Genomic DNA, 24785 nt, shown 5'->3' with positions numbered 1-24785 from the left:
AAGGCGTCAGCATACCAAGAAATTTTGGACAATTTTATGCTCCCAACTTTGTGGGAGGAGTTTGGGGATGGCACCTCCCTGTTCCAACATGACTGCACACCAGTGCACAAAGCAAGGTCCAAAGCTGACACATTAAGAGTTCCCTTCACTGGAACTAAGGTCCAAATCATTTGGTGGAGAGGGAAATATGGTGTGGGGGTTATTTTTCAGGGGTTGGTTGGCCCCTTAGTTCCAGTGAAGGGAACTCTTAAGGCGTCAACTTTGGACCGTGCTTTGTGCACTGGTGCGCAGTCATGTTGGAACAGGAAGGGGCCATCCCCAAATTCCTCCCACAAAGTAGGGAGCATGAAATTGTCCAAAATGTCTTGGTATGCTGATGCCTTAGGAGTTCCCTTCACTGGAACTAAGGGGCCAAACCCAACCCCTGAAAAATAGCCCCATACCATAATCCCCCCCCCTCTACCAAATGATTTGGACCAGTGCACAAAGCAAGGTCCATAAAGACATGGATGAGAGAGTTTGGGGTGGAGAAACTTAACTGGCCTGCACAGAGTCCTGACCTCAACCCAATAGAACACCTTTAGGATGAATTAGAGTGGAGACTGTGAGCCAGTCCTTCTTGTCCAACATCAATGCCTGACCTCACAAATGCGCTTCTAAAAGAATGGTCAAACATTCCCATAGACACACTCCTAAACCTTGTGGACAGCCTTCCCAGAAGAGTTGAAGCTGTTATAGCTGCAAAGGGTGGGCCAACTCAATATTGAACCCTACGGAGTAAGACTGGGATGCCATTAAAGTTCATGTGTGTGTAAAGGCGGGCGTCCCAATACTTTTGGTAATATAGTGTATTTAAAGTAAAACGCCAGTTTTGCTTAAAGCAGTACTCCTTGACCCTGACCCAGCCCCCCTTTACATTCTCCTACTGCTGGCTGGGAAGGTGTATTGTATATAAGGATGGTGCCATGCAATGATGACATTTCTGTTCCCGGTAGACCCGTGTCTTATTGTGTCCCGGGGTCACTGGGTGTGCGTCTTGGGGTGACACGATGCCAAGTCACAGGGGTCACAAATAAAGGACGCAGCCTTGTAATTACACAGAAAATTACAGAGGAAACTCTGAGACACATGACTTTGAGTTTGGCAAGCGGCAGCCTGAGAGCTGAAGAACATCTGTGGTGGCCATAGCTGCACGGTGCCACGTGGAGGACTCTGGCTGCCTGGGTGGCAGAGTGTACCTGTCCTGTATACCCTCATGGCCTAATGTCATGTATACCCATACAGCCTTATGTATACTCATACACCCTTATGTCCCATATACTGTACCCATACAGCCTTATGTCCTGTATACCCACACAGCCTTATGTCCTGTATACCCATACAGCCTTATGTCATGTATACCCATACAGCCTTATGTCCTGTATACCCTCATGGCCTAATGTCATGTATACCCATACAGCCTTATGTATACCCATACAGCCTTATGTATACCCATACAGCCTTATGTATACCCATACAGCCTTATGTCCTTTATACCCACACAGCCTTATGTCCTGTATACCCATACAGCCTTATGTCCCGTATACTCACTCAGCCTTATGTCCCATATACCCATACATCCTTACGTCCCGTATACCCATTCAGCCTTATGTCCCGTATACCCATACTGCCTTATGTCCCGTATACCCATACTGCCTTATGTCCTGTATACCCATACAGCCTTATGTCCTGTATACCCACACAGCCTTATGTCCTGTATACCCACACAGCCTTATGTCCTGTATACCCACACAGCCTTATGTCCTGTATACCCATACAGCCTTATGTCCCGTATACTCACTCAGCCTTATGTCCCATATACCCACACAGCCTTATGTCCCGTATACCCATACATCCTTACGTCCCGTATACCCATACAGCCTTATGTCCTGTATACCCATACAGCCTTATGTCCCATATACCCATACAGCCTTATGTCCTGTATACCCATACAGCTTTATGTCCTGTATACTCACACTGCCTTAGGTTCTTTATACCCATACAGCCTTATGTTCTTTATACCCATTCAGCCTTATGTCCCGTATACCCATACCATACTGCCTTATGTCCTGTATACCCATACAGCCTTATGTCCTGTATACCCATACAGCCTTATGTCCTGTATACCCGTACAGCCTTATGTCCTGTATACCCATACAGCCTTATGTGTACCCATACAGCCTTATGTCCCATATACCCATACAGCCTTATGTCCTGTATACTCATACAGCCTTATGTCCTGTATACCCATACAGCCTTATGTCCTGTATACCCATACAGCCTTATGTCCTGTATACCCATACAGCCTTATGTCCTGTATACTCATACAGCCTTATGTCCTGTATACCCATACAGCCTTATGTCCTGTATACCCATACAGCCTTATGTCCTGTATACCCACACAGCCTTATGCCCTGTATACCCATACGGCCTTATGTCCTGTATACCAACACAGCCTTATGTCCTGTATACCCATACAGCCTTATGTCCTGAATATCCATACAGCATTATGCCCTGTATACCCATTCAGCCTTATGTCCTGTATACCCATACGGCCTTATGTCCTGTATACCCATACTGCCTTATGTCCTGTATACCCATACAGCCTTATGTCCTGTATACCCATACTGCCTTATGTCCTGTATACCCATACAGCCTTATGTCCTGTATACCCATACTGCCTTATGTCCTGTATACCCATACGGCCTTATGGATGAAAGGTAAAAAAACCTTCTGTGTGCTGCTCCCTCTACAGCCCTTCCCTAATACTCACTTGAGCCCCCTCTCAATCCAGTGATGTGCATGGGAGTCTGTCCCTAGTCTCTCTCTCTTCATTGGCTGAGACACAGCAGCAGAAGCCATTGGCTCCCACTGCTCTCATTCACAGCCAACGAGCCAATGAGGAGAGAGCGGGAGCCAAGCTGCGGCTCTACGTGTCTTATGGATGCTCGGGAGCGAGCTCTCACCAGTGCTCCCATGGCAAGCGCCTTGCTATTGGGGACACTGGACAAGGGGGAGGAGCCCCAGCAGGGGACCCAAGAAGAAGAGGATCTGGGCTGCTCTGTGCAACAGCATTACACAGAGAAGGTGAGTATTACATGTTTGTTATTAAAAAAACAAAAAAAAAAAAACAGCCTTTAGAATCATTGTAAAGTTTTATTCATACAGATGCATGTTATCATACTGGGCCCTTCTAGCAGGGCGGAGGATGGGGTAATAAAACGGCTTTTCCCATTCTCCAGGCATAAATGAGCGTTTAACCCTTGCAGTGCAGTCACAGCCCCAATACAAGGGAGGACTTTTAGCTTTCCTGGAGTTCAGCTTTAAATCCTAGTTATTTTGCGATCCATTTCTCTTTAAGACATACGTTCCTTTTTTTCCGAGACGTTGTTGTGTTGTAATTATTTTCGGCACGGTGCGCCCGTCTGGATGAACACGGGATTGCGGTTGAGTGTGTCTGTGCTTGTTTCTGGGTGTGTTCTGGATGTCTCCGGGGCTGACGAGGGTATCCAAGCTCTCCGCAGACCTGCCTAGTAATTAGGCGCTCGTATACAGCTGTTTGTAAAGGACCAGATTACACCAGGTGTTTCCAAATACAGGGTGCGGGCGGAGTGCCCGATCAACACCGCAGAGCTTTGGGGGCACAGCTAGGGGTGCAGGAGAATTGGTCCTGGAAATGGCAATGGACTATAGCAGTGATGGCAAACTTTGGCACCCCAGATGTTTTGGAACTACAATTCCCATGATGCTTATATACTCTGCAGTGTAGTTGAGCATCATGGGAAATGTAGTTCCAAAACATCTGGGGTGCCAAGGTTCTCCATCACTGGACTATAGTGTGTGCCCTGGAAGATCCCTCTTCTGGGACAATGTTGCATTCAAGTTAACCACTTAAGCCCCGGAAGATTTTACTCCCTTCCTGACCAGGGGGTATTTTGCGATTGGGCACTGCGTGACTTTAACGGACAATTGCGCGGCCGTGCGACGCTGTACCTAAACAAATTTGACGTCCTTTTTTTCCCACAAACAGAGCTTTCTTTTGGTGGTATTTGATCACCTGTGCGATTTTTTGATCATGCGCTATAATCAAAAAAAGAGCGACAATTTTGCAAAAATAACAATATTTTTCACATTTTTTTATATGAAATTCCCAAAAATAAAAAATGTAAAAATCTAAATTTTTGGCCAATTTGTTTTCTGCTACCTATGTTTGGTAAAAAAAAATCACAATAAGCGTATTTTGATTGGTTTGCGCAAAAGTTATTGCGTTTAATGGAAAGATTTCTGTCATTTTTGGTGTTTTTTTTTTTTTAACGTGTAATGGCGGCGATCTGCGATTTTTTTTTTTGCGGGACTGCGACATTGCAGCGGACAGATCGGACCCATGACTGACATTTTTGACACTTTTGGGGGTACCAGTGACATTACTACAGTAATCAGTGCTATACATATGCACTGTTACTGCAAAAATGACACTGGCAGGGAAGGGGTTAACTTTATTGGAGGGGGAGGGGTTAAGTGTGTCCCTAGGGGCGTGCTTCTAACTGTAAATGGATGTGGCTGTGTGTGTAACAGCACAGATCAACAGTCCTACATAGCAGGACCGTTTGATCAGTGCTTTTACACAGGGAAGAATGACAGGCGGCTTTGTTTACATCAGCCGGCTGCCTTTCTCCCTTCACAGCGGACGATGGCGAGTGACCGGCGGATATCGGGTCCGCCGGTCACACGCACGGAGGTGTCCGTGAATGAGCCGAGGTGGGAGCGCGCCTCCGGCGGTGCGTGCCCACCCGCTATTGGCTCCCAGGCTAGTGACGTACCCATACGTCACTTTGCCTGGCCGGGGCTGACCGCCGCAGTATATGTACTTGCGGCGGTCGGCAACCGGTTAAAGGCTAAGTTCAATTTTGAAGCACAATTGATTTGTATCTCTGTCCGTCCAGTCTTGAGGTTTTTACACCTGTCACACAGCATAGCCAGGTGCATGACACCACTTACAGTCAGAGAATAGAGTGTTGTCCTTTCTCCACCTCCTATTGAGTGAACAATAAAAGAGCAGCGGCATACTGGTAAGACCATTCTTCTGCTCTCTCTGCTCCTCCTATCAGTATGTTCCACAGCAACATATTTGCATGCAGTACCCCTGATTTGCTCCCAGTCCTAGCTCTCAATCTGCCAGTCTGAGCTGTGCTGTACAGATTACAACAGGCTAATCCATGGCCAAATTTAGTTGCATTGAAAAAAAATGTGTTTTAGTGGTTTAATAATGATTACAGAGCTGCTTAAGTCCTGGTTCACACTACCGCGACTGGTCAGCCTGAGCTACGGGAACCGTTCTAATAGGAGCGACTCAAGTCACTCCGACTTAGAAAATAGTTCCTGTACTACTTCGGGGCGACATCGGAGCGACTTGCATTGACTTCCATTATGTGAAGTCCGTGTAAGACACGCCGAAGTCACGGGGCACGGCGACTTCACTAGTCGCCCCCCAAGTCGTGTCGCCTTGGTGTGAACCGAGACTGTGAGTCCACAGTGGGGGAAATAATGATTTGACCCCCTGCAGATTGTGTAAGTTTGCCCACTTACAAAGAAATTAAGGGTCTATAATTTTTATCATAAGTGTACTTTACATGATAGAGACAGAATATCAACCAAAAATCCAGAAACATGATACAAATGTTATAAATTGAGTTGCAGTTCAGTGAGTAAAATAAGTATTTGATCCCCTACCAACCAACAATAATTGTGGCTCCCACAGACTGTCTTCAGTAGGGGCTCATGTGGTACACAGATTAGTCCTGTCAATGTAAGAAGGTTCTCCTAACGACAACTTGTTATGTATATAAAAGACTCCTGTCCACAGAATCTCTTTCTTCCATTCATACCTCACCATCATGGGAAGACCAAAGAGCTGTCAATGGACTTCAGGGAGAAGATTGTAGACCTACACAAGGCTGGAATGGCTACAAGACCATCAGCAAGAAGCTTGGTGAGAAGGAGACAACTGTTGGAATGATTATTTGCAAATGGAAGAAATACGAAATGACCCTCAATAGTCCTCGGTCTGGAGCTCCATGCAAGATTTCATCTCATGGGGTAAGGATGACCATGAGAAAAGTGAGGGATCAGCCCAGAACTACACGGGAGGAGCTTGTGAATGATCTTAAGGCAGTTGGGACCACAGTCATCAAACAAACCAGTGGTAACACAAACCGCCGCCATGGATTGAAATCCTGCAGCACCTGCAGGGTCCCTCTCCTCAAGAAGGCACATTTACAGTCATGACAATGAACATCTAAATGATTCAGAGAAGGATTGGGAGAAAGTGCTGTGGTCAAATGAGACCAAAATTTAGCTATTTGGCATTACTCGACTCGCCGTGTTTGGAGGAGGAAAATTGCTGACTATGACCCTAAGAACACCGTCCCTACAGCCACCATCCCTACAGCCACCATCCCTACAGTCACCATCCCTACAGTCACCATCCCTACAGTCGCCATCCCTACAGTCGCCATCCCTGCAGTCACCATCCCTACAGTCACCATCCCTACAGTCAAGCAAGGAAGTGGAAACATGATGCTTTGGGGCGGTTTCTCTGCTAAAGATACAGGCCAACTTTGCCACAATGAGGGTGCCAATGGACGGGGGCCATGTATTGTAAAATCTTGGATGAGAACCTTCTTCCCTCAGCCAGAACACTGAAGATGGGTCGTGGATGGTTCTTCCAGCATGACAATGACCCAAACCACCAAGGCAACAAAGGAGTTGCTCAAGAAGAAGCACATTAGGGTCATGGAGTGGCCTAGCCAGTCTCCAGACCTTAATCCCATAGACAATTTATGGAGGGAGCTAAAATTCCGAGTTGCCAAGTGACAGCCAAGAAACCTTATGGATTTAGAGAAGATCTGTAAAGAAGAGTGGATCAAAATCGCTCATGAGATGTGTGCAAACCTGATAACCAACTACAAGAAATGACTTACCTCTGTGTTTGCCAACAAGGGGTTCTCCACCAAGTACGAAGTCATGTTTTTCTTGGGGATCAAATATTTGTTTTACTCACTGAACAGCAACTTAATTTATAACATTTGTATTGTGTGTTCTCTGTATTTTTGGTTGATATTCTGTTTTGGTATAAAATACTGAACAGATTTATAAACGCAACACTTGTATTTGCCCCCATTTTTCATGAGCTGAACTCAAAGATCTAAGAAAAACGTAATTCATCCGTAAAGAGAACATCTCTCCAAAGTGCCAGACGCCATTGAATGTGAGCACTTGCCCACTCAAGTTGGTTACGACGAGGAACTGCAGTCAGGTGAAGACCCCGATGAGGACGAGGAGCATGCAGATGAGCTTCCTTGAGACGGTTTCTGACAATTTGTGCAGAATTTTTTGGTTATGCAAAGCGATTGTTGCAGCAGCTGTCCGGGTGCCTGGTCTCAGACCATCTTGGAGGTGAAGATGCTGGATGTGGAGGTCCTGGGCTGGTCTCAGACCATCTTGGAGGTGAAGATGCTGGATGTGGAGGTCCTGGGCTGGTGTGCTTACACGTGGTCTGTGGTTGTGAGGCTGGTTGGATGTGCTGCCAAATTCTCTGAGACGCCTTTGGAGATGGCTTATGGTAGAGAAATGAACATTCAATTCACGGGCAACAGCTCTGGTGGACATTCCTGCAGCCAGCATGCCAATTGCACACTCCCTCAAAACTTGCCACATCTGTGGCATTGTGCTGTGTGATAAAACTGCACATTTTAGAGTGGCCTTTCATTGTGGGCAGACTAAGGCACCCCTGTGCAATAATCATGCTGTCCAATCAGCATCTTGATATGCCACACCTGTGAGGTGGACGGATTATCTCGGCAAAGGAGAAGTGATCACTAACACAGATTTAGACAGATTTGTGAACAATATTTGAGAGAAATTGGCCTTTTGTGTACATAGAAAAAGTCTTTGAGTTCTTTGAGTTCAGCTCATGAAAAATGGGGGCAAAAACAAAAATGTTGCGTTTTTATAATTTTGTTTAGTGTATGATAAAAATTATAGACCCTTCATTTCTTTGTAAGTGGGCAAACTTTCAAATAATAATTTTCCCCACTGTTATATATCTCCATACCACAATAAAGCCTACAATGGAGCTTCATATGTCGTTTAATTCTATTATACCTGCTTGGAGTTAGGCTAAAGCTGAACTTTGTAGAGGGTGAACTGGTAGGCGGGACTAATAGTGTACCATGCCAAATAGTGGGTGTGGCCAAATTGTGATAAAAGGGGTATAGTTGAGTTCCAGTGCAGGGGGCCACCTTCTGTTGCCCAATGGACCAGGAATGTGCTCATGTCTGGGACAGGTTAGAAAAGAGAGGTCTCCTTAATAGTGTCCAACTGTTTAACTCCTCCACTCTGTGCCTATCTGGCACTGAGACAACGCACTAAAAGGGTTAGTTCACCTTTTGCATATAACAGCCTATGCATTTAAGGGACCCTAGAAGAAAAGTTAAGTTGCATAACCGTAGGCTATGTTGGTCACACCGGAAGCCAAAAAAAAAAAATACTTATGGGACCTTCCCTTCCCCCCATCCTGTCCTGTTTCTGGGACTCTACAGTGGGTAGTTTGGGTGGATTTAGTGGTGGGGCCACCTTTCATTGTCCCATAGACCTGGGAAGTGCTCATGTCTGGGAAAGGTTAGAAAGGTGATGCATTCTTCATGGGGCTCTATCTTTAATATGGTGATGGACAGAGAGCAACTATTCCACTTCTTGCCCAACTGGTACTGAGATAACTCCAACAGTGCGTCCTATATAGTTCATGGAACCAGGGAATACCTAAAGGGTTAGTTCAACTTATGCATATAACAGCCCATTTAGTCAATAGTCCCCAGTAAAAAAGTTAGATTTCTTACTTGTACACCATGTTGGTTCCCCCTAAAGCCTAAAACACTCTTTATTGGAGCTTCCCTTACCCCTTCCTGTCATGTTTTCAGGATGCTGCATTGGGTGGTATGAGTGGGTCTATTGCTGGTGCCTCCTGCTTGGAGTTTAGCTACTGCTAAACTCCATAGGGGATAGAGTTGTAGGTGTGACTAATAATGTACCATGCCAAATGGTGGGTGTGGCCAAATTGTGCTAGAAGGGGTATCGGTGGGTTTAGTTCGGGGGCCACCTTCTGTTGTCCCATAGACTTGGAAGTGCTCATGACAGGTTGGAAAGGAGATACATTCTTTACGGTGCTTCAACTGTCTGTAATATGGTGATGGACAGAGTAACTCCTGCACTGCTTGCCCAACTGGCACTGAGATTACTCCAACAGTGTGCCCTATATGGTTCATAGAACCAGGCATATAACAGCCCATTCAGTCAAGTGGCCCAAGTAGAAAAGTTAAGTTTCATACTCGTAAGCCACGTTGGTCCAACCTGAAGCCTAACAATGCCTTATGGGAACTTCCCTTTAGCAATCCTGTCCTGTTTTCAGGGCACTGCAGTGGGTGGTCTGGTTTGGTCTAGTGCTGTGGACCACCTTCCATTGTCCTACAGACTTGGGAAGTGCTTATGACATGTTGGAAAGGAGAGACATTCCATATGGTGTTCCTATTGTCTGTAATATGGTTATGGATAGAGAGTAACTCTTTCACTTCTTGCCCAACTGGCACTGAGATAACTCCAAAAGTGCGCCCTATATGGTTCATAGAACCAGGGAACACTTAAAGGATTAGTTCACCTTTTGCATAAAACAGCCCATTCAGTCAAGAGGCCCAAGTAGAAAAGTTAAGTTGCATACCCGTAAGCCACGTTAGTCCAACCTGAAGCCTAACAACGCCTTATGGGAGCTCCTCTTCAGCGATCCTGTCCTGTTTTCATGGCACTGCAGTGGGTGGTTTGGTTGGGTCTAGTGCTGTAGACCACCTTACATTGTCCAACAGACCTGGGAAGTGCTTATGACAGGTTGGAAAGGAGAGACATTCCATATGGTGTTCCTATTGTCTGTAATATGGTTATGGATATAGAGTAACTCTTTCACTTTTTGCCCAACTGGCACTGAGATAACTCCAAAAGTGCGCCCTATATGGTTCATGGAACCAGGGAATACTTAAAGGGTTAGTTCACATTTTGCATATAACAGCCTATGCAATCAAGGGACCCCAGTATAAAAGTTAAGTTGCATACCTGTAGGTCGTGTTGATCCCACCTGAAGCCTAAAAAAGCTTTCCTTCCTCCATCCTGTCCTGTTTCTGGGACTCCATAAGGGATAGGGTGATAGGGGGGACTAATAATACCATGCCAAATGGTGGGTGTGGCCAAACTGTGCTAGAAGTGGTATAGGTAGGTTTAGTGCAGGGTCACTTTCTGTTCTTCCATAGACCTAGGAAGTGCTTATGACAGGTTGGAAAGGAGAGACATTCTTCATGGTTCTGCAACTGTTTTTAATATGGTGATGGACAAAGTAACTCCTTCACTGCTTGCCCAACTGACACCGAGAATACTCCAGCAGTGTGCCCTACATGGTTCATGGGACCAGGGAACACTTAAAGGGTTGGTTCACCTTTTGCATATAACAGCCCATTCAGTCAAGAGGCCCCACTAGAACCATAAGCCACAATGGTCCCACCTGAAGCCTAAAAAGACCTTATGGGAACTTTCCAGCGATCCTGTCCTGTTTTCAGGGAGCTGCAGTGGGTGGTTTGGGTGGTTCTAGTGCTTTGTGCTTAGACCACCTTCTGTTGTCCCATCGACCTGGAAAGTGATCATCATGACTGGTTGGAAAAAATAGACATTCTTTTTGGTGCTCCAACTGTCTGTAATATGGTGATGGATAGAGTAACTCATTCATTGCTTTCCCAACTGGCACTGAGAATTCTCCAACAGTGCACCCTATATGGTTCATGGAACACTTGAAGGGTTAGTTCACCTTTTGCATATAACACCCAATGCAGTCAAGGGGCCCCACATGCATGCATGTAGGCTATGTTGGTTTCCCTCTGAAGCCTATCAAAAAAAAACCGCCAATGGGAGTTCCACCCCCCGCCATCATGTCCTGTTTCCAAGACACTATAGCTGTTGGACAATCACCCCTCAGCATTGCTGCTACAGGGAAAGGGCACACACTACGCATGCTTGGCCCTTGAATAGGAATTATTCTTTCCCCTCTGGTGCTGAGGATCAAACCAGAGTGTGGCCCCTGAAACGCGTTGGATTGGATATCAAGTGTATTAAATTTTGAAATATAATCTTTTTCTGGGTTTCAACTTTTACGTTGTGGTGCTCCAGTCCTCTGCTCCATGTGTTTATATCCTTGGAAGTTCCTCTGTGCAGGGAAGCAGCCCACATATCACCCAGATGCCCTATTGCAATGCTCTGTCACCAGAACAAGCGCCCCCCCCCCCTTGAAAGTTTTCATCTTTTTTGGCTGTTCTGGTTACAATTTGATATTTTTGATTTCTCCTTTGCCCTTATGGGTGATAGTGGTCACCCGGACAAATAGAAGGAATCTTCCTATTAAGGGCGCAGAAAATAATTAATAGACAGAAGAAGTCTTCCCCAGTGTGTCCAAAAAAAAAAAAAAAGATACTTTAAATGTAAAAATGTCCACATTTATTTGGAACCTTTAATCATATCAGTGTCTAGAACTCGGTCATGTGACCTGGATGCTGTGATGATCTCGTAGCTCCGAGGCACCTCTTTACATTTAGCATTTTCCTCTTACTGCCAAAGCACCGCCGCTGGCACCCGTACAGCCCAAATCCAGTACACTTTGAGGGCAAATCCGAGAGATTTGCTTGGCCGAAATTCAAGAGTGTTTCGAAATCCGTGCCTTCGCTGAGGATTTCTGCAAAGATTTCAGATGTTTATTGTCCTTTCCCGTCCAGACGTTCTCACAGGGCTGTATTGGGGCTAAATTTAGAGTCATCCGCCGAGTCGGTTTTGTATTCGTTGAATAAGATTTGCACTTTCGACCTTTTTTATGTAAAAAATGAACAATGTTTTCCTGTATGGATATGCAACATTTGCATTCCCTGGTAGACTTATTGAATCTAAAAGTGACACATTGAATGATGCTTGTAACTAGGTCCGCATTTCTCAAACTTCTTTCATTTATGGCACCCTTTAAAAGTCTGCAAACCCTTAAGGCACCCCAGTCTAAAATAAGGTCCCCCTACACATCAAGGACACCCTTTAACTTCAAAGTCCACCCTTCAAATCAGAGTCCTCAACCGCCCCCCCCACACACACACACACACACATAAGAGTCCTCATCCCCCCCATCCCTTTCACATTGGGGTTTTCGGTACTCACCCCACCTTCACTTTTACTTCCTCAGCAACTACCCCCTTAATATCAAAGTCCTCAGAACTCCCCCCCCCCCATACTTTCCACCACAGAGTCCTCAGCCCCCCTTCCACATCAGTCTTTAGTTTCCCCCCCCCCCTTTCCCATCAGAGTCCTCAGTTCCCCCCTTTCATATGGGATTCAGCAGTACCCCCCCCCCCCCCCCATTCAATTCAGAGTTCTCAGTTTCCCCTCCTTACACATGAGAGTCCGTAGTCACCCCCTTTCATATCAGTGTCCCCTGTACCCCCCCCCCCCCCACACACACACATAAGACTTCCCATCCCTGTTTTCGTGCCCCCTACTTTTACTTCCTCAGCAACACCCCCTTCACATCAAAGACCGCAGAATCCCCCCCCCCCCCCTTGCTTGCCATCACAGAGTCCTCAGCCCCCTCCCTTCCCATCAGAGTCCTCAGTTTCACATCGGAGTCCGCAGTACCCTCCCCCCTTTTACATCAGAGTCCTTAGTTTCCACTCCTTCCACATCAGAATTCGCAGTCCCCCTCTCCTTTCACATTGGAGTCTTCAGTCTGCACCCCCTTCCCACTTTTACTTCCTCAGCAACCACCTTCTTCACATCAAAGTCCTCAGCCCCCCCCCTTTCCTACCAAGGTTCTCAGTTCCCTCTCTTCACATCAGAGTCCGCAGTTCCCCCTCCCCCCTCATGCATATCAGAGTGCTCTGCCCCCCCCCCAAATAAGACTCCCCATCCCTTTCACTTTGGAGTCCTTAGCCCTCACCCCCCCCCCACTTTCACTTCCTCAGCAACCACCCTATTCATGTCAAAGTCCACAGCATCCCCCTTCACATTCCACCACAGACTCCTCAGCCCCCCCTTTCACATCAGAGTCCTCAGCCCCCCCCCCCCTTTCACATCACAGTCCTCAGTTCCCTCTTTCACATCAAAGTCTTCATCCCCTCCCCCACCTCCCCTCATCCACTAGCCCTGAGACTGCTGCTGGGCACCACCATCCTGGATGTGATGTTTGAAGCCCCAGCAGACTCACTCAAGTAAAACTCTGTAGTATTCCCTTTCTTTCTCTCCCCTTGCAGCTACATAAAAGGTTATTTAGGGGGTGAGGGGAGGGGCAGAGGAGCTGGGCCAGCATTGACAGCAGATAAACACTCAAGAGGAGAGAGCTCTGATGTGTAATGAGTAAGGGAACTGTGTTAGAGAATTTAATTTCCTGCTGAAGTCAAAATTTCTAGCTAGCTCTAAGGCAAGTGAATAAAAAGCAGAAAGGAAAAAAAGCTTTATTTGTTCATTTTATTTATGTTTTATCTGTAATTGTATCTGTATTTTATTTTCTATTTAAAATACTTGATTTGTTAGTGCTTTTGTGTGTTAGTGACTTGGCCTCTTTAGGTGTTTAAAAAGGACTTTCCGTGATGTATTTAATTTTTTTTTTTATTTTAATAACTTTACAGGTTCCATCCTGGCCCGAAACGTCTCCACCCGATCATGCCCTCCGCGGACGAGCCCCGCGTCTGATGTTGAGGAAGATGAAGAGGAGTTAATAGATGGAAAGGGGTAGGTTGCTAGTATTACATGTAATTAAAGGCCCGAATCACAACAGGGAGGCAGCGCTCGTCATTGGCGTGACTTGTATTAGGGGTTTGTAAGTGTTGCGTCTTACAATACGAGACTAGACAGCTCTGAGCTATGATTACACCGTCTACCACTTTAATTACCCTTTGTGGCTTCCACTAGTTCCTTTTCATATTTCTTATATATGAACCACACCACCTCCTTGCCAAAGTTTTAGCTTTCCATCATCACTGCTATAAAAGTCTACTCTGATTGCTACAATATTTCCTGAGAAAGTTCAGCTCCTTCTTCTGCTCACACCCGAGGTTCAGACATTTCGAGGGCTAGTCCAGTAATGAGTAGTCATTGAGTCGGTACTTTAGGAACTATGTCATCACCAAGGAACAGTGGTGGCCATTTTGAACCAATGACCTCACCAAAAGGACAGTCTGGCAGCCAGAGCTGATTACCCTAGGGCAGTGGCCTCCAAACTGTGGCTCAGGGGCCCAATACGGTCCTTTGCTTACTTTTATCTGGCCCTTGGGGCATTATTCCCCCCACTGTCAGCAACAGTTCATAGTTCCTTTCACTGGCACTAACAATAGGACACTATTCCTCCCAATGATACCAACGATGGGGCAGTATTCCTCCAACTGACACCAAATAATGGGGCAGTATTACTCCCACTGACACCGATGTAGGGGCACTATTCCTCCCACTGACACCAATGATGGGGCATTATTCCTCCCACTGACACCAATGATGGGGCACTATTCCTCCCACTGACACCAATGATGGGGCACTATTCCTCCCACTGACACCGATGCTGGGGCACTATTCCTCCCACTGACATCAATGATGGGGCACTATTCCTCCCACTGACATCAATGATGGGGCACTATTCCTCCCACTGACACCAATGATGGGGCACTATTCCTCCCACTGACACCAATGATGGGGCACTATTCCTCCCACTGATACCAATGATGGGGCACTATTCCTCCCACTGACACCGATGCTGGGGCACTATTCCTCCCACTGACATCAATGATGGGGCACTATTCCTCCCACTGACATCAATGATGGGGCACTATTCCTCCCACTGACACCAATGATGGGGCACTATTCCTCCCATTGATACCAATGATGGAGCACTATTCCTCCCACTGATACCAACGATGGGGCACTATTCCTCCCACTGACACCAATGATGGGGCAGTATTACTCCCACTGACACCAATAATGGGGAGCTATTCCTCTCACTGACACCAATGGTGGGGTGCTATTTCTCCCATTGACACCAATTATGGGATACTATTCCTCCCATTAATACCAATGATGGAGCACTATTCCTCCCACTGACACCAATGATGGGGTGCTATTTCTCCCATTGACACCAATTATGGGATACTATTCCTCCCATTAATACCAATGATGGGGCACTATTCCTCCCACTGACACCAATGATGGGGCATTATTTCTCCCAATGACACCAACAATGCGGCACTATTGATACCAATAGATGGTGCACTATTACTTCCACTGACACCAACGATGGGGGACTATTCCTACCATTGATACCAATTATGGGGGCACTATTCCTGCAACTGACACCAACAATGGTGCACTATTCCTCCCACTGACACTGATGCTGGGGCACTATTCCTGTCACTAACACCAATGATGGGACACTATTCCTCCCACTGACATAAACACTGGGGCACTATTCCTCCCCCAATACCAAAAATGGGGAACTGTTTACTCCCGCTGACGCCAGGACATTTTCTACTCCCACAGGTGAAAGTCTGCCCCCCTAAAGTTTGAAGGACAGTAAACTGGCCCTTTGTTTAGAAAGTTTGGAGACCCCTTTTCTAGGGGATCAGGATTAGCTTTTTGGCATATGAAGCAACCCACTTGATTGAGGGGAGTCAAGCATTGGGAGAAGGGGTTGTATTTGGATGGCTTACATGCTAACACACAGCAAAACCCAGCATTAGGAGCTCTGGTGAATACAGGATAGTGCTTAGACCCCATACCTTGTCTCATCCACCAGGGTGACCTGCTTGTTTACTTATCCTGTTGGTCAGTGGGAGCCTCTCTACTGCTATAGCTACTACTCTCCGAGCCTGACCCCTGACCGCGACAATAGGGGAACTCCAATTTTTTAGCAAGTCTGAGGATACAGTTGTAAATTTATTTTTTTTTTCATCTCCTTGCTTAAACTTGTAAGAATATTTAATAATAAATATCTTGCGCTCGTACTTATGTCAGAATATTTATACTGCTCTCTGAATATAGCAGTGTATTTATTTATGGTTAATAAGCAAAGATCTGTGAAAAAGGAGAGTCTTCACCTATTGCCATAAATCACTGTCGTGAATTATTTTTAATTGATTAATTTCTTTTTAAAAGCATATACCAATCTTAGTGAGTACAGTCTACAGCGTGGAATATATATAAAAATATTTATTCTCAAGACATGCAAACACGATATATGATCAAACAAGAAGTGACACAAAAATAACTCTACATAAAAAATACTAACTTCAAATAATCAATGCAATGTCATGTTTAGCTCAATAATGAAAGTGAAACTGAAACAAAGTGAAACAAAACAAAGTGAAAGTGAAACCAAAGTAAAAGCAGGATTACCATTTCTTCCCAGGTATAGTATAAGCCATAAATTAATGTTCTATATAAACAGACTACAATGGTCTGCGAATCACACGGCCCAAAGTCATTCCACTGCAGAAGGAATGAGAATAAGCCATGCAAAACGGAAGACTTAAAATTGCAAATAATGCACTTAATCTGATATTAATAATAATGTATAAAAACAAAAATCAGCTTTTTAGAGAAAAATCTACCATGGCTTATACGGCTGGGATTGTAATCTCATTACCCTTTAAATATGCAATATAAAACATATAAGGAAGGAATAAACAATTGTTGAATAAAATCAAATAACATAGCAAGGCATAATTACCACACTTAAGATAGCCGCTAGCTTCAAATCGTTACCAGAGTCCTAAGATGGATGCCTTTCTTAAGATGGTGGATTCCCTTCAAGTTTCAGATGAATGATGGACCAGGAAGTATGTCTGGATGAGTCTATTGAAAAATGTAATAGCGTGTGTGGTGTAAGTGTGAGGTGTGTTGTCAGTAGTGTAATGTGTGTGTCCCTATCTCATATCTGGGTTGGTCTTTTATATGGTAAGAACAAAGAGCTATAAAAATTACCATAAGTAAAACCCAGAGGGATGAAACATTATCCCTATTGGTCGGGATATTCTATACCTAAACTGATGAGGTCAGAGACACACCCCTTTTTATAATTAACCCCATATTTGGTCTAATAAAATTAAGGATGATTTCTCTATATGTGAGATTAATCATATAACACAACATAAAACTTTCTCCAGACTCCCAGTACATACATAAATGTCCACCTGTATTTCCATTATTCATCTTGGCAAGTAATGCCATTTCAATAATTATATTATTTAACACAATATAATATTTTTATATTGGAATATCTCAAATTATCTCAAGACTGCACCTGGTATTTCGTCTCCAGAGGGCAGTATTGTACCGTTCATTAGATTTTGTATTTAATATAATTAAAACAATTTGTTATCTGATGACCTATTGACCTGTCGGCTAGTGAAAAGCAATTACTTATTTGACTTGTGACACAACTGTCAGACATCCAGACTAGGATAGGAAGATCTATAGTGTCATAAAAACTTACACCAGACCTACACAGAAACTTCTCTGAAATGAGGTAACTAGTGACGAGATACATATGTCCTTACACTTATTAGAAAAAGAATTCTAAGTAAGATTATTACTGAGAATATAAACCCAAAATGTGATATAACATTCCTAAATATATATGTATATGCCTTACATAATATAATGACATAATTATGGCTAATATCTTCTCACATATGATAATGTATCTATAAAAACTTATATGGTTCATCTTTAAATGTATGCTGAAAAACACTGAGCCATTGTCTATTGTTATATACTTATAGACAGACTGAGATATCCCCCCTTAACATAGCGTCAGACTGACTAAGTTTTATCTGATCGAGATGTCAAAAGAAATCTTATTTACGATTACATAGAAATACAAAGATCTCTTTTGAAACCATAGACCCTTTGTAAGCCTGTGAGAGACATTTTGTTTAACAAGTATATATGAACTTTGTTTCACCCTGAAAACAAGATGGACGCCAGCCTGTTCAGAATCTCTTATGCATAATACGAAATATACATGGCTTTTAAAATCATTTTTCTTTTTACCTATTATTATTTTAATAACCCCCAACAGGCCCGACAAACTGGATGGACAAGTGACTTTCTTCATCCTAATTATGTACCAGTGACTGTTGTTTACCAGACTATATCATTCTTTTTAACCACTTAAGCCCCGGAAGATTTTACCCCCTTCCTGACCAGGGCCTATTTTGCGATTCGGCACTGCGTGACTTTAACGGACAATTGCGCGGTCATGCAACGCTGTACCTAAACGAATTTGGCGTCCTTTTTTTTCCCACAAACAGAGCTTTCTTTTGGTGGTATTTGATCACCTGTGCCATTTTTTGATCATGCGCTATAAACAAGAAAAGAGCGTCAATTTTGCAAAAATAACAATATTGGCAAGTGGTTAACCCAGAAGAATCCTGAAATAATTCTCAGGTCTCAAGGAACCTCTTCTAATAATTACTATGGCTACAGATAATGGTACATTAGTGTTATGGTCAATAAGAAGAATGTTCCTTACATTTATGGTCAATGTGAAGATTTCACCTCTTACAGATTATTGGTGTTGGTGACTACTTACTGACTGAGAGTCAGAAATTGCCCATTGCTCAAGGAACCCCTCGCAACCCCTGGAGGAACGCTGGTTGAGAATGGCAGTTGTAGACAATAGAACCATATTTTCTTTCCCCCAGTGTTTAAAAAAATCATCTGCTCAGTAAATCAACTTCTGGCCTGACCTGTGCCGAGGTGCAAGGGATTCTGGAAGGGATGTAAGCCTCCATTTCCTATACAGTCAATCACCCTCATCAATAAAACATTACAGTTGTTATTTTTACATTCCACCCTCTCAAGCATTCTTTGTGCCTCTCTTCATAATGAAAGACTTCCCTGTTTTCTTTTTTTTTTTTGCTTTTTACAAGTTCAAATTCCCTCTCAGAGGCAGGGAGTGAGAATGATGTGACCTGGTCCAGCTGGCACTCGTAATGTTTCTCTGGAGACCACTGCAGACAGTCTGCTGATGTGTTGTGCTTTTCCTGATATTTAAACCGCCTGCCGCCTATTATTCGGCTATCGCTCTGCAGTTCAGCCCATTGAAAGCTGTGGTTTTCTCTTCCTGGACAGTGTTCCCTTCCATGTTTAATGGCTGCCCCATAAAAAACACAAGTCTTGGCACTTATGAAAAGAAAGCTCTTGCCTTCTAAAATTGTCTACCTTTCACTGGGTTCAGTTTCTAAAAAGCTCACCGGGGAAAAACACAATGGCAGAGGCTGCGTTTTGGAGTGCCGGCTTGTATTCTGCAACACTATGATGTAAGTCATGTTCATATTGCAAAGCATGGTCTTGTTGCAGAGCCCAGTCTTGTGGTTGCAGATCCTGATCTTAATGTTGTAGTGTCTCGTCTTGTTTTGGGCCGGATTATGTTGTTGGAGTTCCCGGTTCTGTTTTTGCAGAGTCTGGTCTTTTTTTGAGTCTTGTTGGTGTTGTTGTTGTAGTCACTGGTCTTGTTTTGGGGTCAGGTTTTGTTGTTGGGGTTCCTGGTTTTGTTTGGGAGCTGGCTTTGTTGTTTGAATTTCTGCACTTGCTTATGCAAAGCCTGGTCTTGTTTGGGGGCCTGGCTTTGTTGTTGGAGTTTCTGGCCTTTTTGTTGCAGTGCCTTGTCTTGTTTTTGGGGTTTGTATTGTTGTTGAAGGCTCTGCTCATGTTGTTGCAGTCACTGGTCTTGTTTTGGGGTCAGGTTTTGTTGTTGGGGTTCCTGGTTTTGTTGTTGGAGTTCCTGGTCTTGTTTGGGAGCTGGCTTTGTTGTTTGAATTTCTGTACTTGTATATGCAAAGCCTGGTCTTGCTTTTGGGCCTGGCATTGTTGGTAGAGTTCCTGGCCTTTTTGTTGCAGTGCCTTGTCTTGCTTTGGGGGTTTGTATTGTTGTTGAAGGTTCTGCTCTTGTTGTTGCAGTGACTGGTCTTGTTTTGGGGTCAGGTTTTCTTTTTGTATTTCCTGGTCTTGTTGTTGCAGTGCCTGGATTTGTTTTGTGGACTGGTTTTGTTTTTGGAGTTCCTGGTCTAGTTTGGGGGGCTGGCTTTGTTGTTGGAGTTTCTGGTCTTTTTTTTGCAGTTCCTGGTCTTGTTTTTTGGCCTGGCTTTGTTGGAGTTCCTGGTCTAGTTTGGGGGGCTGGCTTTGTTGTTGGAGTTTCTGGTCTTTTTTTGCCGTGCCTGGTCTTGTTTTTTTGGGCCTGGCTTTGTTGCAGTTCCTGCTCTTGTTGTTGCAGAGCCTGGTCTTGTTGTTGCAATGTGTGGTCTTTCGGTTGCAGAGCCTGGTCTTTTCTGAGGACTGGTTTTGTTGTTGACGTTCCTGGTCTTGTTGCAGTGTCTGATCTTGTTTTGGGGCCTGGTTTTGTTGTTGGGGTTCCTGGTCCTATTTTTTTTTTGCAGTTTTGTTTTGTTTTGTTTTGGGGCTTGGCTTTGTTGTTTGAGTTGCTCTGGTCTGCTCTGCCCTGGTGTTGTAGTGCCTGGTCTTGTTTTGGGGCCTGGATATGTTGCTGGGGTTCCTGGTCCTGTTTTTTGCACCCTTGTCTGGTCTTGATGTTAGACTGCCTGGTCCTATTGTCGTACTGCCTGATCTTATTGTTAGACAGCCTGGTTGTGTTGCAAGGCCTGGTTTTGTTGTTGGGGTTCCTGGCATGTTACACATCCTAATTCTGTTGCGTAGTCTGGTCCTGTTGGGCCTAGTCTTGTTCTTGGAGAGTCTTGTCTGTCCGCTCAGTTCTCATAGAGCTGCATTATATTTGAACGTCTGCGTTGCAGTACAAGCTTTCATCTACAGTGGTGGAGTTACCAGCCATACAAGACTAAAGGAGGCTTGACATTCTGTCTCCTATGAGACTGTTAGCCAGGTATTCTCCTGAGTGTTTTGGATAGAGTAGGGAAGTTTTGTTTTTTGCTGTGTCTCTCCCATTGGGAAAACTTCCTTTTACATCTGTGAACAACCAAATTTGTATAGAGAGTATAGAATATACCTCTAAAGATAGGGGGACTATAAAGGAAAGGGCTTCGTCATTGAGGTGAGAATATACACAAGGGTTTTCAATTAAAATGAAAACGTTTTATTTGTACAAACATAGTAAAAATATATATATTTTTCAAATAGATATAAAACCATACTGTAAATGCAGCTAAAAAGCAGAGCAGTTCAAATTGTAGTGCATTAACAGTGATATCCGTAGGTACACAAAGGGTCCGACGCGTTTCGCAGAACACTTTCTCTGCTTCTTCAAGGAACTTGGTTATGCATCTACATTATTGTAAATTAAAATAAAGAATAACATATTATAACTTCTAAATTGTCTCATATATGTACTTGTCATGTAGACAGCACAAAAGTGAATCTATGCTCACCAAAGTTATCTATATTGTCTTGTCTATGTCTCCAAACAGTGTGACGTAACCCCGACCATAAAGAGCCCAACTGACGTCTGGTAATAAACCAGGGTCAGGTCTGAAAGACACTGTACCGCAGTTAGAACTTGCAGAATAGGCCACAAATATATTTGGACTGCTGAAATATAGATTACTTCAAAAAGTCAGGGTAAAGCCATGCTTAGGAGGCCCACACACCACAACACAGTCACCAAATTGATCACCACCTAACAGCCCCCCCCACCTATCCCACACCCAAACACACAACGCACAACATAACACCAATTGGACCCACACCAAGGTAGGTATCCCACCACAATCGATCTCACCCCGGTTCATACCATCCTCCACACAACAAAAACACACTACCTCCCATCAACCTGCAAACAGATACAACCCCCAACATCATACACCAAGAGCAAACTACTCCAAACCCCAATGCCCCATATATACCTGGCACAGCCACAGCAACAACAAACAACCACATCCACTCCCATCATATACAGGCTTCAAACTGTCCCCCTACATACACGTGGTCAGCGACACCTCATAACCCCACCCCCAACACCTAATAACAAAAGGCCAACATCTTATGTCCCCCCCGCACATACACACCCCCGCCACAATCTCCCAAGCTCCCCTACAAACATCCTAATGGCACCACCCAACAACTAAACCAGCCAGTCAGATTGGAAATGGCCCTCCCTCCCCAAGGATGCCAAACACCCACCAGCCTTCAGCATGCCCCCAGGTAATAGCATTTCAAGCCTGGGCAGGCTAGTTTCAGGCCAGCAGCGCACATTTAAGGTGCGCACCCCAAACAGCCCCTCCTACTTGATGGTGTCACCCCTCTGTGACGGATGTCACCCGGGTGTGGTCCACATCCCTGGCACCCCCATAGCGATACCACTGAAGATATCTCAACAGAGTGAGTACAGATTTCCTCCCAGACATGTACAAGATCAGATGCTCCCATTGGGAGATCTACCCACTATTACTTTTCCAGTGTCAACTGCAGAATGTTGGATTTCCCATTGCAAGATGGGTCACCAGGACAAATAAAGAAAGGGAATCTCTGCAGAGTGGTCAGAGACAGAAATTAAAATGTGTCAGATGTTCTGACCCCTCACCACTATCTAAGTTTACAAAATAAAAAAAAACAGTTTTGGCTTTACAGTATCTCACAAAAGTGAGTACACCCCTCACATTTCTGTAAATATTTTATTCTATCTTTTCATGTGACAACACTGAAGAAATGACACTTTGCTACAATGTAAAGTAGTGAGTGTACAGCTTGTATAACAGTGTAAATTTGCTGTCCCCTCAAAATAACTCAACACACAGCCATTAATGTCTGGCAACAAAAGTGAGTACACCCCTAAGTGACAATGTCCAAATTGGGCCCAAAGTGTCAATATTTTGTGTGGCCACCATTATTTCCAGCACTGCCTTAACCCTCTTGGGCATGGAGTTCACCAGAGCTTCACAGGTTGTCACTGGAGTCCTCTTCCACTCCTCCATGATGACATCACAGAGCTGGTGGATGTTAGAGATCTTGCGCTCCTCCACCTTTCCGGTTGGGGATGCCCCACAGATGCCCAATAGAGTTTAGGTCTGGAGATATGCTCGGCCAGTCCATCACCTTTACCCTCAGCTTCTTTAGGAAGGCAGTGGTCATCATGGAGGTGTTTGGGGTCGTTATGTAGGAATACTGCCCTGTGGCCCAGTCTCCGAAGCGAGGGGATCATGCTCTGCTTCAGTATGTCACAGTACATGTTGGCATTCATGGTTCCCTCAATGAACTGTAGCTCCCCAGTGCCGGCAGCACTCATGCAGCCCCAGACCATGACACTCCCACCACCATGCTGGACTGTAGGCAAGACACACTTGTCTTTGTACTCCTCACCTGGTTGCCACCACACACGCTTGACACCATCTGAGCCAAATAAGATTATCTTGATCTCATCAGACCACAGGACATGGTTCCAGTAATCCATGTCCTTAGTGTGCTTGTCTTCAGCAAACTGTTTGCAGGCTTTCTTGTGCATCATCTTTAGAAGAGGCTTCCTTCTGGGAGGACAGCCATGCAGACCAATTTGATGCAGTGTGCGGCGTATGGTCTGAGCACTGACAGGCTGAACCCCTACCCCTTCAACCTCTGCAGCAATGCTGGCAGCACTCATACGTCTATTTCCCAAAGACAACCTCTGGATATGACGCTGAGCACGTGCACTCAACTTCTTTGGTCGACCATGGTGAGGCCTGTTCTGAGTGGAACCTGTCCTGGTAAACCACTGTATGGTCGTGGCCACCTATACATTTCCACAACACAGTGCATATTTTTAGCACAGTTCACTGGTCCCCAAAAAAGTAATTTGTCTGCCGCAATGTCACAGTCCCGCTATAAGTTGGTGATCACCGTCATTACTAATAAAAAATATATAAATAAATAAAAAAATGTCATAAAAAAATCCCAAAGTTTGTAGACACAAATCAATCAATATACACTTTTTTGTTTTAATTACCAAAAATATGTAGCAGAATACAAATTCGCCTAAATGAGGAAATTCTATTTTAGACATTTTTTTCTACTGGATATGTTTTATAGCAGAAAGTAAAAAATATCGTTTTTTTTTTTCAAAATTGTCGCTTTTTTTGTTTATAGCGCAAAAATTAAAAAACACAGAGGTAATCAAATACCGCCAAAAGAAATCTCTATTTGTGGGGAAATAAAGGACATCAATTTTAATTAGGTACAGTGTTACACGACCGCGCAATTGTCAGTTAAAATAACGCAGTGCCGTATCGCAAAAAATGGCTGGTCAATAAGGGGGGGGTAAATCTCCTGGAGCTGAAGTGGATAACTTAGAATCCTGATTTTATATTGTATCTGCTAGTCCACTCTACAACAGTTTTTATAGCGTCTGCCTTATTAATAAGCTCTCTGGTTACCTTGAGACCTGATGGCTGTGACCTTTGTCCCGGGCCCACCATTGCCCGCAGGGCCTTCCACAGCACACAGGGAATTTGATTTATGATTATGAAGCAAATGAAGTGAAAGCGTGCACAGAATATTCCACATGCCTGACCAGGTTTACTATCTGAAATCCACTTGTTGCTAAGTAAGAGAAGGTCGTCACCCCTTTAAAAACGGTTTTAGGGAGAAGGCAAGCATTTGGGGGCCGATTTTATGAGGAGGGATTGCCATCTGTTTTT

General features: G+C 44.4%; 1 protein-coding gene across 2 annotated transcripts in view; it reads left to right on the top strand.

Annotated features, from left to right (window-relative positions):
* Positions 1-24785, top strand: part of PLEKHG5 (pleckstrin homology and RhoGEF domain containing G5) — a gene marked incomplete at its 3' end in the record, with an annotated part of 419430 nt that overhangs the window by 209225 nt on the left and 185420 nt on the right. For both annotated transcript variants that reach the window (XM_082273293.1, XM_082273294.1), the window contains exon 3: positions 13788-13890. In XM_082273293.1, coding sequence (XP_082129419.1) covers positions 13788-13890 — 103 coding nt within the window. The remainder of the gene's footprint in view (positions 1-13787; positions 13891-24785) is intronic.

The sequence above is a fragment of the Pelophylax lessonae genome (assembly GCF_965119305.1).
Source record: "Pelophylax lessonae genome assembly, chromosome: 12".
NCBI lineage: Eukaryota > Metazoa > Chordata > Amphibia > Anura > Ranidae > Pelophylax > Pelophylax lessonae.
The sequence above is the reverse complement of the archived record's forward strand: the minus strand, read 5'-3'. Positions and strand labels throughout refer to the sequence as shown.